Source organism: Meleagris gallopavo, chromosome 11 (genome assembly GCF_905368555.1).
Source record: "Meleagris gallopavo chromosome 11, MGAL_WU_HG_1.1, whole genome shotgun sequence".
Taxonomy (NCBI): domain Eukaryota; kingdom Metazoa; phylum Chordata; class Aves; order Galliformes; family Phasianidae; genus Meleagris; species Meleagris gallopavo.
This window is the reverse complement of record NC_139414.1, coordinates 16797083-16813977: the sequence shown is the minus strand read 5'-3', so window position 1 is coordinate 16813977 and position 16895 is coordinate 16797083. Positions and strand designations below refer to the sequence as shown.

Sequence of the window (16895 nt, the reverse complement as noted above, 5' to 3'; positions counted from 1 at the left end):
TCGTGTAATCTACACAAGTGAATCTGTCAAAGTTGAGATTTGTTTTCCTATTCAAACTATCTACTTTGAAATATTTTGTTTAGAGTGATGCTGGGAAAACTGGGCCTGAACTGTGTTAATGTGTCGTCCGTTCCCCCAACCTTGCCCCAACTCTCCCCCTCCCCCCCCTCCGTGTTGATGTCCCTGCCAGCCCCTCTTACTGTGGTTCCAAACAACACGTGGAGTTAAATTAGTCTTCACAACTGGGTTATTTAGAAGTTCAGCTACTAACCAATAGTGAAGGTACTGCTTGTAGGGAAGAGCTTTCTTTACAGGGAAAAATGCTTCATACAAAGTTGTATTTTCATGGACAGTAGAAGTCATGTGGGCTTGCCAAATAAGCATGGTGATGGTTTTTGTGAAAATAGGTATTTTCCTATGTAGGAATTTATTTCCAAATAAGAATGCCAGGAAGATTCTGGACACATTTGGTATACACTGTTGTTTGTATAATTTGAGTGCCCCATGTCTGCTTGGCAGTTGTTTTGCATAGTAGATACTTACTGTTTTGAAAGAAACCAAAAAATGTGGCTTATACTTCTTTTAAGTAAAGTTGGAATCTATCAGGGAATCACAGTGACTAAGAAATAGTAGAATAGATTTTAACAGATGGCTCCCTTAAATTCTTTATAATAATTGATTGACTTAGTTAAATGTCTGTGATGTGAAAAAGAAATTACGTGCTGGAAGTTCAGGACTTGAACTGTTAAGACAAACCTACAGCTGTAAACCTACTACTCTGTTTTGCCCAAGGGTTAATCTTAGCAATGAGATGTTGAGATCTTTAATGACAGATACTACAAACCTGTGTCAGGTAGTAGTAACCATATATTGGCATTTAAGAGTGCTTGCATTGTTCATGAGTTTATTAAAATTGTAGTTACACATATCAGGTGAGTTCTTTATCAAGTAAATTGTAGCATATACTAGGTTTAGGAATAGCTTTCACACCTTTCGTTCTTTGTGTTGAAGAAGAACACTGAAAAAATCAATTATAGATATTTTTTTCCGTTCAGTTGCTGTGGACATACAGAAAACTAGATTTTTGTGAACTTGGGAATGTTCCCTCACCTCCCTCCCTGACACCTTCCCCCAGAAATACTGATACAGGTACATGTTGTATTTTCTCATTTAGAGAGCTCTACTGACACTCATAATAAGACTACGCTGGATTTTAGATGCCCAGAGTTTTCAAATGCCTCCATTTTGTGTCTACAGTTGTTCATTTTATCTTTGTTCTTTTTTGCATCCTACCTGCAAAGACACTGTCTAGCTTTCTAGGTTGCTGGAATTCATCCAGAGTTTTGGGGAGTTGTTGCCCGTGAAAGCATTTATGTGAGATCTGCAGTGGTCCAGCAAGTCTATATTTAGCTGAACTGTTTTGCAACTGTTGATGAAGAAATTATGCCAGATATTCTATAAATATCTGTGGTTCTGAGGAAATAAAATCTTTCATCACAGGAGCTTTGTCTGGGAACAGCAGAAAATTTCTTGGTCCATTTTAATATTAAAAACAAGTTGAAAGCCTAAATGATCATCAACTAGGACTTGATTTTCTCTTTAAATCTCTGTCATTCCTTCCATTATTTTTCTTGCCCTTCATGGGGACAAGGTCTAGAGAACAAGATCCTTTTCTGGAGACTGTTGCATGTGGCTTGTTTCTCCATGGTCAAATAGATGAATAAAAAGTATATAGATGGAAGCAAGGCTTAATTCCAAACAGTGCATTACACATCAAGGCAAATGTGCCACCTTGCAGTATTCTTACTTTTATCACAGAAAAAAAGCCTATTATGTAGTAATTTGAGCTATTTTATGCCTGTCTCGGCTTTAATGAAATGTGATTGAGGATGCAAGAGTGATGCATAACCCAGGGTTCAGAAATCACTGGAAGATCTCTCTGTCAAAGCAGTAGTAAGACTCTCTACGGGAGCCTCTTACTGGCATCTTAGCCTAATAACATTGCTGGTAAGTTGCCAGTACTTGACAAAAATGTAACTGAGAATGTTCTTCTGATTTCAGTGAGTCTCTGCTTACCTTTCCCTGTTGAAATCAATATTAACGTTTTCCTGTTTCTGTGTACCTTTCATTTTATGCTGCTTTTTTTATTTTTATACCAGACTGGGAGAGCAACTGTGATAAAGACTGAGATTGGCTGAATATTTAATAACCTTTAATGCATCCTAAGGGCTCTGCTTTTGCTTGGACTCTCTTGAAATTTATTTGGTTCTATGGAGAGCGAGAGCAAATCTGAGCAAAATATTCTGACCCTTTTGAAAGTGTTATTTGAGAGGTATTGTAGCTAATGTCATTTTGAAGAAATTTCAGGAGGAAAAAAAAAAAGCCGCTGAAATTGATAGAGTGTGAAAGTCAAAACGAGGACTCAGCAGCTAGAGACTTTAAGGTTTGGAGCAGCTCCTTACTGATGTAACCAGATAGCCAAAGGTAGTATGTTCTTGGTCCCTCATTGTGATCAACAACTAAAAATTGCCAGTTCATGTCTGTTTTTGGCAACCCATCTGTGAATTTTTCTGCATGTATTAGTTATCCTCTGGTTCATTCAGTAGAGATCACTGGAAAGGTTTTGTTCTGATTATAATAGCTGATACATCAAAGTGCTTCAGAGCCCACATAGCCTTAAGTGAAACAGGGGTCTGAGAGGATTGTCATTATTAGAAGACAGTGTAGACTTTAAGCCTTCCTGAAAACTGCTAACCTTTAGCAATCCTTCAGTAATCTAATTTGACTTGCAAATGCTATAGAAAATTAAACCTGTGTGAATGCTGCAGGAAATAGGAAAAAAAAAAAACGTACTCTAAAACTCCCAAATAGTATTTCAGGATCCTTTTCAGTTTTTTTTAAAGGAAATCCAGATGAAACTGAAATTATCATTCCTACAGTGACAAAAATAGGCCAAAAGTAGATCTAGTGGAATGATTTGGGGATATTTGATCTAAGACTGAATAAAAATTCTTCTTTAAAAGTTTTTTCTTTCTTTTGTTTATTTCTAGCCTCAACAAAATGGAATATCTCCCCAGATGTTTAAGGCTTTTATAAGTAAAGACCACACAGAATTTTCCTCTAATAGACAACAAGATGCGCAGGAGTTTTTCCTACATCTTATAAATCTAGTAGAGGTGAGAAATTCTGCATGACTACTTCTTTTCTGTAGTGTATTAAGGCTGAATTTGTTTTGAATGGCTTGGTTTTTTTAATATACTCTTTATAGCACTGAGTATATAGAAAATGGCAACAGTTTAGAAGTATTTTTTCCTTAATTATTCCTTCTTACTACTTCAGACTTATTACTTAATTGGGATTCACTATGGGTGCAAGAGGTCTACATGCAATAGAACGCAAATAGAACTGTCAGATCTGCGTGCAGCTTCAGTGTCTCTACGTTTGCCGTAAAACGACCAGCAGCCTTTGGGTTCTTCAGTCATCCAAGAGATGACTGTTACAGTGAATTTTAATATTTTTTCAGAGGAATCCTGTAGGTTCAGAAAACCCCAGTGATGTTTTCCGTTTCCTGGTGGAAGAACGCACACAATGCTGCCAGTCCAGAAAAGTCCGCTACACTGAGAGGGTGGACTACATCATGCAGTTACCTGTTGCCATGGAGGCAGCAACAAACAAAGGTAAGGAAAGCAACAGGTCAGTTCACTGACCTTTCGGAGTGTCTCTTACCATAATCATTTCTAATTGAGCCGTGCAAAAGCTTTATTGATATATTTTTGCATTTCTAAAACCTCTAAAAATACTCCTGCAGTGAGGAACATCATAACCACAATGTTCATTTAGCTTTCAGTGTCATGTGTATTTCTCAGATGAATTAATTGCGTATGAGCTGAAAAGGCGAGAAGCAGAAGCTGCAAGGAGAGCTCCACCAGAACTTGTCCGTGCCAAGATCCCATTTAGTGCATGTTTGCAGGCCTTCTCTGAACCAAGCAATGTAGAGGACTTCTGGAGCAGTGCCCTTCAAGCAAAATCTGCAGGAGTTAAGTAAGTGTCTGGTTGTGCAATGAAAACCTGTGTTCTGTATATTTGTTTCTACCTGGGCATGGTGCAGTGAGAAACAGGCAAAGGCATAATGGATGTTGGGGTTGTTTTAGTGTTGAGGCTCATAAATACAATGTGTATGTCAGGCTTGACGAGTTCTATACTGACCAACTGAGCAGAAAATAAGTTGTCCTGAACTGTCAATCTCCACGAAGATGGTGATGCGTGACAGTCATTAAGAGCTTGAACTTTAAAAGCTTGTGGCTTAATTGTTTGCCCACATTTTAAAATCAAATTTCATGCATTAGTTAGTGATAGAGCTCTGTACTGTGTGTTAGGAGATGCTCTGGATATCTGCACTTAATCTCTTGATGTCTTCATTTGACTAAAAATGCTGGAGGACGTTGCGTGAGACAAAACTGGGTAAAACAGGTGAAAGTTTTATTTATTGTGTGTGAAGGTTCTTTATGTGGATGTAAGTATTTGCATTTGTGAGGTGCTATGTTCATAACTTCATTTTGATTGTTATTACATTTTTTGCATGTGTCCAGATTTCAACCCACCCACCTCTGCATGATGCAGGGTTTGCTTGGATCTATCAAGTTCAATTGCTGTTAGTTGTATGGTGCCATGGTACAAGACAGACTTAAATATAAACACACAAAGTAAGTTCCTTCTTTTAGGTAGAACAGAGAACCAAGAACTTGGGCTTAGAAAGCATTGGGCTGAAATAGGAATGCAGCTGGATGACTCTAGTTCTTAAGGCAGACATTTTTGTTGAGAATAAGAGTTTGTTCCTTATCAGGTTCCATTTTTATATATCAGCAGTGAGGAGTGGATGAAAAATGGGCTCTGCAACTGATTTGCTGTGGCTAGGTACCCTCTATTTTTAGATCGCTTAACATATCAGTGCTTCATTGCTCTCTTAGTGGATGGTTTCACTGACGTCCTTGTATTGAAAACCGGGAGGCAAGTGCATTTGTTTTTTAAAACTGTGGCCACAGTGAAGGAAGATTCCAGTCTTTTTAAGCAGATCCAGGGTTAATGTAAAACTTAGTTCTTCCTCATCCCAAAGGTCTGTTGTGGCTTAACCTGGCAGGCAGCTCAGAACCCCACATTTCTTTGTGCTTTCCTCTAGCAGAGGAAGAGGGGGGAGGACTGGGAGGAAGAAAAACTACAAAGTAGAACTTCTGGGTTGAGTTAAAAACAAACAGAAAAACTACTTACTAAGAAAGAAAATGAAAATAATATTGACAACTGTATATATTTACAAAACAAGAGATGCACAATACAGTTGCTCACCATCTTCAACCAATGCCCAGCCAGTCCTTAGACAGCAGCTGAGCCCCTGACCAACTGCTCTTGATTTTAGTTTCTTCATTCATTATGGTATGGAATCTCTCTTTGCCCAGTTTAGGCCAGCTGTTCTGATTATATCCTATCCTAGCTCCTTGGGCCCCCTCAGCTATGCTCACTGGCAGGAACGAGAAGCTGAAATGTTCTTGGCTTTGCATCCGTTGCTCAGTAACAGCTAAGACATGGGTGTGTTATCAACATTGGTTTTCTCCCAAAGTGGAGGGGGAAAAAAAAAAAAAAAGCTTTGTACCAAACACTATGAAGAAAAAATCAGCTCTGTCCTAGCTGAAACCAGGACAAGGCCTTTAAAAGCATTGAAAAATAAACAAGAATTAATTTATAATTCAGAATATTGTGCTGCAGATTATAAAGTTACTAAAATTGCAAGGATTTAGAAAGTTACTATTTATCATATGGAAGGAAGGCCTCTTATTTATGATATATTGACTGTTTTACACAGAGTAAGGTGAACTGGAGGAAAGGATGTTCTTTGTAAACACAAGACAAGGGAAAGCAAATGTTCAGGATGGCAAGTGTGGGGAAAATGGGAGCACGGAGAAGGAGAATATATATATATAATATTCAAGTACGTACAATATTCAAGATACATTTTCAGTGGAATATATATATATATATGTTATATTTCACCAAAAAGTTTTCAAGAGAAGAAGCACAATAAGTTCTCACGCTGACAAAAATCTGTCATTATTAATCTCACTCAGCCTAGAGTGTTTCATTATTCTTGAGGTACTGAAATCTGTGTTGCTTTTGATTTCGCTGCCTTGCCTCACTGAACTGAATTTCTTGTGCTTCCTAGGACTTCTCGTTTTGCTTCGTTTCCTCAGTACTTGGTGGTACAGATAAAGAAGTTCACCTTTGGCCTTGACTGGATACCCAAAAAGCTTGGTACATACCTTTTGTACTTAGCTATTTCTCATTCTATCCAAGGTAACCCGTAAGGTATACTTGCATTCCCTTTTGTAACAAGAACCTGGTTTCAATCTCAGGTTTATCTTAAGGATTACTTCATCCTAAACAAATTCTTTTTATTATTATTTTGTTTGTTTTTATCTTTGTCAAATTAAGCCAGCTGTTGGTTGGTAGTGTACCCAGGCTCCTTTCTCTGAAGGTTGGTTGCTCTCTGAGGTCATTTTGCTGGGTTCTTAAGCTTAACTCATTTCTCTGCTTCTGCAGATGTTTCGATAGACATGCCAGATTTCCTAGATATCAACCACCTTCGAGCCATGGGTCTCCAGCCAGGAGAAGAGGAACTTCCTGACATTGCACCTCCCATTATCATTCCTGAAGACCCAAAAGGTAGTGACTTTTGTTCTCCTGATGTTCACCATGAAACAAAAAACCTAGTACCTGAAACTGTGTCAGGTAAATGCTTTGTCAAAATTTAGCTCTCCAGAGGTTTTAATTTTGACCCTTATCTTAAGTTCTTTATCAAGATCTATTTGTTTTATTTTTCCTCTTGCTCAATGAAGTGACTTAGTTTTAGCATGTTTGGATGATGGAGCTTTGTTGATAACAGATTAGATTCTTTCTTAAGTTGGCTTAGGTCAGTTGCCAGTCATATTTCCTGCTGGTTTATAGTACTAGAGGCTCGTTGTTCTGGATTGTCTGAGAAATGTCCCAGGTCTAATTAAAGACAATATCTGGGATAGAAGGATGATCATTTTTTGCCTATAATGTTTCTATGACCTACAGAAAATTTAACAAAAAAAAAAAAAAAAGGAGCAAATGTTTTTTTTTTTTTTCCCCATATGACTCTACGTAGCCTTCATATAATCCTTCATTTTACCTCCTTTTTCTCCATCCTCCCCCCCCCTTTTTTCTTTTTTTTTTTTTTTTTTCCAGATCGTATGGTGAACCATTTTGTGGAGTGTATGTATCCCATTTTTGTCAGGCTGATATTTCAATTGCTTATAAATTTGCTGTGCTTTTGTTCAGCAAATGGCTTCTCTGTACATATAGTGATGCTTGCAGATTTGACCTGCATGCTTCTGTTAACTAGCATTTGACTTGTGTACTTGTTCAGCACTTGCATGTGTGCAGGACTCCTTGCAGTCTGTAGTAGTATCAGTGTAGCTGATGAGCTGCTGCTCTATCTGCAGCCATTTAGTATATGAAATCTGATGTGCGTACGTGTAATAAAATGCCATTATCAGATTGCAAGGTGTTAACTCAGCTGCAATGTTCTACAGTATTTTAACTTGAAACATATAACTGTTGAAAGAAAGTGGCTACTCTTTTATACTTACACCTTTATTTTTAGGAGCCAGGGAATCTTTTAGGTTTAAACACTGAATATATTTACAAATGTATGAGATGAGATGCAGATAGAGCCTTAAATTAACAATTGGCTATGCTGAATGCCAAGCAGTAGCTCTCCACGTGTAAAAGTTCCTTCATGTTTTATATAATCTCTTGCTAAAGAGAAAGGATTTAGTTGTTACTTTCATTTATGAATCGATTATACCTCTAAATTTAAGTTACTGCGTTCTTAGAAGAGACTTATTTCAGGTCTGATTTACAGCATGAAGGAACTGGAACTGCTACATGAAACAGGGCAAGCTGCTTAAAATCGAAGGCCGCTTTTGATGGCCTTCTCTAGCTTTGCTCAGCATCTAACTTTTCCACCCCTTGAAATTCAGTGGTGATTTTACTTATAAATAAAATCCTGTAGGAAATCATCAAGATATAAGGACCTATGCAGATTGCTGAGACAAAAGATTACCAGTAAGTCCATAATAAATACTATAATGCTTTATACAAGGCTGTTTTCTAATGGGTGCGGATTTATTGCAGTACTAAAATCCTAGCAGCATGCGTTATAGTATGTGGCACCATGAGTTACAATAAGAAATACTACAAAATGGATTAAATTAGACTTAGTATACTAGAAGAACCTTTCTTGCAGCTCTAGATATTGATGAGTCTTCGGTTATGCAACTGGCAGAGATGGGTTTTCCTTTGGAAGCATGTCGGAAAGCTGTGTACTATACAGGCAACCTGGGTGCTGAAGTGGCTTTCAACTGGATCATTGCACACATGGAAGAGCCAGGTCAGTGACTGGAAGGTGTAAGTGAAGTTCAACTTCTGATTGTGTATTCTGACGGTCAGTTGAAATTTTGAAATGCGCAACAGAGAAACAGTGGCCCTTTCCCAACCCCAGGAAACCTGGAGGTGTGAGTGAATTTTTCTAAGCTGATTCTAGGGTACACAGAAAGAAGGCAACAATCCTAAGTTACACCAAAAGCTTGTGTCTTGTCCTCACTGATGGTGTAGGCCATCTCTGTTTTCCATCCTTTGGTTAGGTCTGTGCTGCAAGAGAGAAAGCTGACTTGTGATTCAAAGTACGGAGAGCCCTGTTATCTGGATACTCTTCTTCCATATCAGCCTTCTCTAGTTCATATTAGAGCATTCATGGTATACTTAGAACTTGGACCTATCTACTGAGGACAGGGCTGCTAGATATTCTCTACTTCCTGTATTTCAGCCATGAAAAATTTGAGCCATGATTTGGTTCTGAGTATACCTGAGCACTTCCTTGCTGGGGAAATCCTGATTTGGTTGAGTTCCCATTTTCTGTTGCTTGTGTAAATGGGGACTGAGTTTTACTTGGGCTTAACTGAAATATTTCAGCTCTGGAATCCATTTGTCTTAGTACTGTATGTATGTCAGCCTGGCTGTCTGCTCTTCTGATGTCATCATTTCTTCTATATCATTCTTGGCTACTTTCTTGCAACTGTATTGCTTTTATAATGCATCAAGTTGTTCCAGCTTGCTCAGTATGAGATTGTCAAGTTAGATATTTTGTGGTATGCATGTTCAGCTTGTTTTTAAGTCTTTCCACACGTCCCTGACCCTGCTGGGCAAGTGAAATGAACGGTGTGCTGATTTCTGGGCTGCTTTTAAAGTCCTGTTTGTTTGCGTGTATTGTTAGCTTTCCAGTTCATGGATGGCAAAAGGAAGATCTGACAAATGTTTGCTTCTTCCAGACTTTGCTGAACCATTGGTTGTACCTGTGTTTGGAGGAACTGCTTCCAGTGGTGTGGCTGGCTTTGGGGCTGTTGGATTGGATAATCAACCTCCCGAAGAGATGGTCTCCATCATCATTTCCATGGGCTTCCAAAGGAGCCTAGCAATTCAAGCTCTGAAGGCAACAGTGAGTTCCATTGGTAGCATTTGGGTTTTATTTGATATTGCGTGCTTTGTGTGAACATATGCATGTTCAGATGCCTGTGAAACATGCATATAAAAATTAAGATAGTGGATGATGTGCATAGAACTATTCTAGCAGAGTTTAGGATGCATGACTTTATTGGGTTGAAGTGAGGAAGCTGACTTGTGTGTTTCATGTAATGTTAAAATGTGGACAGATATCTGCTGAGAAACAATCGGAATGTCTGAAGACTGCATGCATCAAGTTTTCAGTGCTGTTGCACGTGATCCTTACTCAGTTCAGAGACCAGTATGAGAGTGGTAGCATGATTCTAGAGAGTGCATTAAGGGATGTTCTTTTACTTCTTTCTCTCACAGAACAATAACTTGGAGCGTGCATTGGAATGGATCTTCAACCACCCTGAATTAGAGGAGGAAGATGGGGAGCCTGCTTTGAGCATGATGGATTTGGAGAACCATACTAATGCAAATATCCTTGCAGAGGCAAGATCAGAGGGACCCAGGATCAAAGACGGGCCTGGAAGTAAGTTCTCCTTCAGCTTAAAGGTGGCTATTATGTTGTTGTGTCATGTCTACACCATTCATATAGCTCTTCTATGTTTAGAAAGTACTTATGTTTTTTGGACGTGATCTGTACAAGTTTTTTTTTTAATCCTGCTTCTGGGTATGAGTCTGTTCTGGTTGGCCTAAGTTCTGTGGGTGTTGTTTGCTCAGTAAATTTTTTCTGAATAACTCTCTGAATAATAGGAGTCCAAGTTTCCTGTTGCTAAAAGTCTTTTCTGGCCTGGACTAGGACAAGCTGGAATGTTTAGATATTCAAAAGCTGAACATCCCAGATATTGCACTGCTGTTGCAAACCTGAGTTTCTGTTCTGCTCTATAATCTGGTGGTTGGAAAGTGAGATTGATACATACAATCCTTTCAACCAAATTCCTTATACTAATATGGCAGGTAAAATTGGTGTACTTCTTTGCTGTTATCTTTTGGGTGTTTTTTTTCTTTGAGATTCTCAGTCATACTACTGTTAAATAAACCACAAGATGGAGCTAATGTACAGCAGTCAAAGCTGTGAAACAGCGCACTGGTTTTAAGCCTAACAGCACCAAGTGCAAAAGCTCACTGATTCTAAGATACACCATTTTTGAAGGATCTTTAGTGACTTACTCTCATAACTGTTGTGTATTCTAAACTTGTCCCTCTAAGCTTGATTGTAGTGGTCTTATGAAAAATTATCAACCAGTTTGATTTTGTTCCCGTGGTTGGCATTATGAGTATTCATTTCTTTATTTTTAATATTATGAAGTCCAGCCTTAAGTCTCACAGAGATATGGGAACCATTGATTTACCATTAGGTTTTAAAAAGAAAAAAATTTGGAATAACTATTTTTTGTGGTACTTAGCCTTTATAGACTGAGACCATTTACTGAGTGCCTGAAATCCTGATAAGCAACATGATGCTGTAAAATGGCTTCAGAAAGCCCTCTCCACCAAAATCCAGGCCTCTGTCCTTATGCAATATCCTGAAATAAGGTACCTTTTTACTTTTGGTGGTAATATGTGTGAATGGCATGAGTGGGTGGGGAGCAAGAACCAATGATGAGTTCTCCAGAGGTTTTAAGTACAAAAACAGTCCTTTGTATTAGAGGAAGAAGTTTCTTTCCTGTCCTCTTTTATGGGCTACTGAAATTTGGAACTTCTGTTTTTTTTGTTTGATGTACAGGGAATCTTTGATCACATTCGTACATTTGTGTGCAGAGTAACTAATCTAACACTTCTGTGGTGCTCTCTGGGAACTGGGAATAAATCTGCTGTTTTCTCTTTCCAGAGCTGTGATCACAGGCCTGCTGTGTATGTGCAGAGATGTATGTGGGTTCGGCTTGGATTGTTTTGATGTTTGACAGTGAATTTCAGCAGTAGTTAAACCAAGCATATGCTGCAGTCTTAACAGAAACTTCATTTAGAAATGCAGTGTCTGAGTTAGGAGTGCTCAGGTGCTCCTCTGGGATTAAAAAGAAAAAACTTCCCCCGTATTCCTATTGCAGAGCTAGCAATGAAAGACTTATGCTCTCATTTGTATTTGCTAAACAGGGTATGAGCTGTTTGGGTTCATCAGCCACATGGGAACATCCACAATGAGTGGTCACTACGTTTGTCATCTCAAAAAAGAAGGAAGGTGAGTGGAACTGGGAGAGAGAGAGAGAGAGAGAGAGAGAGAGAGAGAGAGAGAGAGACATGCAAGCCTGAGCGAATGTTTTCTTTGAAATATATATCAGTTCAGAGCAGGATGCGTATTCATGACATGCATCATTTTCATTATGTAGACGTATGTCACCAAAGAGACTGTTTCTGATTTTGCTACAGACTGTAGATGTGATGAGTCAACTTCTGTTACAGTTGAGGTCTATGTTGAAATGTACCATTGGCTGTCCTGTCCTTACTTTAGAAACCTCTGTTCATTTGGGGGCATCAGTTCTGTACCTTCATTTATCTGAACTTGTCTCAACTTCTTTCTTCTTATCAATAGAAACCCATCAGACTATGGGCTGATACCAGTGTTAGTATCACTAGTACTGCAGTACTGATCTTGGCTCTCTTTTTTTTTTTTTTTTTCTTCATGCTCTTCTTTTTTCATATCATAAATTCATGATTTTTCCTTCATTAAAACTGTAAATACAAGTTCCTCTGCACATCTTTCTTCCTTTTCAGTTCCTGATATTGCCAGTAAAACTGCTTTAGCTGTTTATCTGGTCTTTTGTTCCTGTCACAATGTTCAAATTTAGATTTGAAGCTCTTTTAAGTTTGGATCTGAGAAGTCCCTGATAACTTGTGATGATTTTTATTCACACAATCTAATCCATCTTGTTTTTATTTCAGATGGGTGATCTACAATGACCTTAGAGTCTGTGCCTCAGAACGACCTCCCAAAGACCTGGGCTATATTTATTTTTACCACAGGATACCAAGTTAGGCCTCAAATGTATTAGCTGGCCTTAAGAAGCCATAAGCCTTTTAACCTGCCAAAAAAAAAGCATCCAAGGAAAAAAAAAAAAAATTCAACAGAAGACCCCTAGCCCTTGGACTACCAAAAAGCAAAGGAAAACATGGGATGTTTATAGTTAATTTAAGAAGTCATTTGATGCCTTCTTAAGTGTTAGAGGGAAAATTTCTATCAGGTGATGTATAGTACCTTGTTTTAAATTTATACGCCATAAAGGATACCTTAAGACCATGCAGATTACTGGTGGAGTTTGCAGCTAGTATGTGGAGAAAACAGAAGTTTCAGAATGGGACAAAACCAAACCAGTTCGGCCCAATTCCTGCGTCTTCAGTCCACACATCTGTTGAAGACCATGAAGACACATTTGCATCTTTGGTAACTAGGAGCCACTGTTTTCAACCATATTCCAGACGACTTAGGGAAATCGTATCACGTTAAAAGTTGGAGGGAAGGGATCTATTCTACAAAGCAGAATGTCTTATTTGAGATTATTTTCATTACAGTGAGAAAAGCCAGCTACAGTTGTAGCTGTTGGAATTCAGTGTTACAGTGTTTTGGTTTGTGTTGTTGATCCATAAGCCTAAGAAATCAATGGAGATGTGAGTGCCCTGTACGTTTCTGCCAAAGAGAGGATTTTATTTTTACAGAGGTAGGTCTCTCCATCATCTCTAGACTGTTTGTTTTGCAAAGTTTTCCAACAGATTCAAGATTACAGGTTGCTAAAAAAAAAAAAAAAAAAAAAAAGGCAGGTTTTTTTTTTTAACCGTAAAATTAAATAGTGTGCTCTCAAGAAAAGTAAGCCTATCAGTTTTTCTTTGTTTTTCTTATGAAGGAGTTAATGTCCCATTCTTATTTCTGAAAAAAAAATTGCACATCAGTCACTCACATCCCAGCTGAAATCAACTCCATGACAAAGTACTTGCAGTGCAATTATTTCTGCTAAAGGTTGCTTAAATATTGATTTATTTCCAGAAGTGGGAGAAAACACTTAGTAAAATTGCTGATTTTATTCATTTGCTCTTCTTTCCTTCCCTTCTCCCTTCAGAAAAACAAAAGCAATACATACCTATTTGAGATTTCTTGAAACTTGCAAACACACCAATAATCTGTTTTCTTGAACAGATGCCTTCAAAAAAAGGGGTTTTTAAATCTCTGGCAGGGATGAAGGAGTGGGTAGGTAGGGGCTGGCCTTTCCTGCCCTTTTCTTTTGGTTTGATTTTTGTTGTTGTTGTTTCGGTTTGCATCACAGGCAAGAATATATATGTTGGTTTTTAAACTGTAATTTAAAACATTTATTCTAGAAAAAAATACAGTGGTGAATGTGGTTCTTTTTGTGATTCCAAAAAACTACCAAAGGTTCGTATGTGTATTAAACACTGCTTAGAGATGGTTGATGGAGTTGCCTCGTACCTTACTTGAGCCTTCAAAATAAATGGGAAGGGTCAAAAAAAAAACAACCAACTTCCCTGCTGAGCTGTCACTGTTTCCTCTGTAGTGCCTGCAAATTTAATAACAGAATTCAAGCTGCAGAAGAGAATCCAAATTAAAAAGTGGTTATGAATATTTTTTCTAGATTTTGGGGAAAACGATTTCTCCCTCAGATCACATGGCCTCATGCAGAACTGAAAAAAAATATTTTGAGTCGGTTTCTGATCTTGAAAGATGATGAAAAAAAATCCCAGTGTAGTAATTCTGCAAATTGGAAGTGGTGCCTAATTGCTGGGGAAGTTAAGTTAAAGTGCTCCTGTTGACACAAAAGAACGATGCTCCAGCACCTTAGTAAGTGGCTCCTATGAGATTCTGCTGCTTTGTAGTTATTGTGGCACCAATTCCACCAATTCTGGACAAAATCAAATTTACTACTACTCTTTTTTTCCTTCTTCAAGGTTTTGTGAGTATTTGTGTATGTCATCAGAAAATGCCAGGTTTCAAAATGGGATCAGCAAATTATGCAGTGAAACATCTTCTATTTAAAGTGAAAGAACAAAACATTCTTGTATCTATATTTGTGCTTTTTTGTTCTGGCAGTGAAAAAGGACAAAAGGCTTTTTTTTTTTTTTTTCTTTTTTCTTTTTTAATACCTAGTTATATCCCAAGAAATGTTCAACACAACAGCTTCCTTTTTGCCTCATGATCTTAAAGGGCTATTTATAAACTGCCAAGAGCTGGTGGCCATTATCTTTTATTTAGAGACCCTAGGTAAGTAAAAGCCAACAGTTATTACCATGTTCATTATTAAACTGGAAATATGGCTGATCTCACAGGACTAAGGATGGAGCTTGGACTCTTGCAAACGATTTGTCGTGTGCATCCCAGATCAGAAATAGCTGTGGGACTGATACTGGTTTCAGTTAACGTATGGGGCACACTGAAAGCTGGGGTTTTTTTAGGAAGCTGGCAGGTGATAAATGATTTGGTAGATGAAAGAGGAGAGCTATTATCTGGCTGTGACAGATGAATGGTAGCACCTCGGCTTCTGAAGTTCTCTTCAGCTGAGCACTCCTGTGCAGTGCCTTCCTACTAACCTAGCGAATGGGTCAGAAGTGTGGGGAGCAATTTATGGGAAAGGCTTACAGTCCTGCTGAAACGTAGCATTTGATAATATGTTCAGGTTCTTGGCTGTTTGAGGTTTTCTCTTATTTCCCAAAGTAGTGGATTGCCTCCTTTTCCAGATGAATAGTTAAGTTGTTTTCAGTTTGTGGTAGGATATGTACCAGGAACAACATGGTTTGGAGGAGCAGGATGTGAACCCCTGACTCACCAGCATACCGTACTGGGGGAGAGATGCATTTGCTCATTTTTAACCTCAGTGTGCAGAAGACACAATCGGGCTGTAAGGAATAGATGACTAAATTATGAAGCCAGGATTGCTTTGCATGCTAGAATTTCTGTGCAGTTAATTGTGTTGGGCCAGGTCTCCATGCACAACTTGGGTGGTAACTGATGTGGGAACTCTGTGTGTCTGGGTGCTGCAGTGGCTGCTGCAGGGATGGGTGTGCTGAGAGCTTCTTCATAGGAAAGCGTGGGGGAGAAACAGTCACTGTGAGCTGCTCGAGACAATCTGACCTGAGAATTATGGCAAACCTGGACTTGGCAGCAAATAGTGCTGATATTTTTTTTTAATAGACTTTTACCTTTTTGTATGAGAAGTTTAGGTTGGGGCAGTAGAAAGGAGAGAAAGTCAACTTGGTTCTTTTATTCCTAGCAGCATGCAGGATCCTGTACAGCTCTTATTCTGAGTCACAATCTCCAATGTCCAAAACACATGTAGACACTAAGTCCTCTTTAATCTTCCTAGCCGATATACAATTAAGATAAAAATTAATTTATTCAGTGCTATGGTTTAAAAACAAGTCCAGATATTTCTGGACTCTTTTACTTGAAATTCTGTTGGGTTCAGTGGTGTTACTTCTGACTGGCAGTGGTGTAACTGAAACCAGAATCAGCACAGTTTCTCTGTCTCAGGCAGCTTCCACTGAGTTGTGCACATTCTGAATACGGATGCAGCTGGAGTTCACTGGATTGTTTCAGAAGCATCTCCATTTCTTTTGTTTTCAATCCTGGCAGCAGCCATTTTTATCTTTGCTGTTTTCACGCATTGAAAGACTATGCAAAATATGTAACTAGACGTCACTTTTTATTCTTTTCCTATATCCTTTCCTACCTTAATGGCTGAGATCAGCTTCTGATTTCTATTCACTCTTAAGAGGTTTTACTGTTGTATCCTGGAAGTGTCTGTGCTGGTTGACTTTGCACCATTCGGAGTTGTTCGCTTGAAGCACTGTTAATGTTTTTGAGAGTATTTGAGATGAGTAAGGTTGTGAATGGTATTGTTGCAACTGTTTTAAATTAAAAAGGAAATATTCTCACATCTTGTGGTTGTGTGGATTCTTTCTTTCTCTCCTGTCCAAACTCAAGAGGAGCAGACCAAGTATGTTTTGGTGCTGCCTCTTTTCTTACTTCCTGTGGTGATGTTTGGTGTGTTACATAAAAACGTGCATAGGGAACAGGAGTTTGTAAGGGGCTTGATCTCTTGTGACTCATGGCAGTTTTTTGGATGGCAACAGGTAAATAAATGTCTCCTCTAAAGAAGAAAAAAACAAAAAAAAAAACCAAAGAAAAACCCAAGTCCTGGGTGAATATTAAACATGACAAAACTAGAAAATAAGTTTTAAACTAAGTTTAATTTTTTGTACATTTTAAGCCAATTGCTATTTTTGACCACGAGAGTTAGCACTCTTCCGCATGAACTCTGCCATTGTTTTACTCTGGTCCTTGCTGTTCAGTTAAAGCTTTATCTTGGTCTGCAGTT

At 38.4% G+C, this 16895-nt stretch overlaps 1 protein-coding gene across 5 annotated transcripts in view; it reads left to right on the top strand.

Moving 5' to 3' along the window:
* Positions 1-16454, top strand: part of USP13 (ubiquitin specific peptidase 13) — a 45810-nt gene extending 29356 nt beyond the window's left edge. For 2 of the 5 annotated variants that reach the window (XM_085233404.1, XM_085233403.1), the window contains exons 11-21: positions 3051-3176; positions 3524-3677; positions 3867-4041; positions 6212-6342; positions 6589-6711; positions 7258-7284; positions 8321-8464; positions 9402-9568; positions 9943-10108; positions 11674-11758; positions 12460-16454. In XM_085233404.1, coding sequence (XP_085089530.1) covers positions 3051-3176; positions 3524-3677; positions 3867-4041; positions 6212-6342; positions 6589-6711; positions 7258-7284; positions 8321-8464; positions 9402-9568; positions 9943-10108; positions 11674-11758; positions 12460-12553 — 1392 coding nt within the window. In that variant the 3' untranslated portion in view covers positions 12554-16454. The remainder of the gene's footprint in view (positions 1-3050; positions 3177-3523; positions 3678-3866; positions 4042-6211; positions 6343-6588; positions 6712-7257; positions 7285-8320; positions 8465-9401; positions 9569-9942; positions 10109-11673; positions 11759-12459) is intronic. The other 3 variants (XM_085233401.1, XM_085233402.1, XM_085233400.1) reach the window with 3 other exon arrangements.
* The last annotated feature ends 441 nt before the right edge of the window (positions 16455-16895 follow it).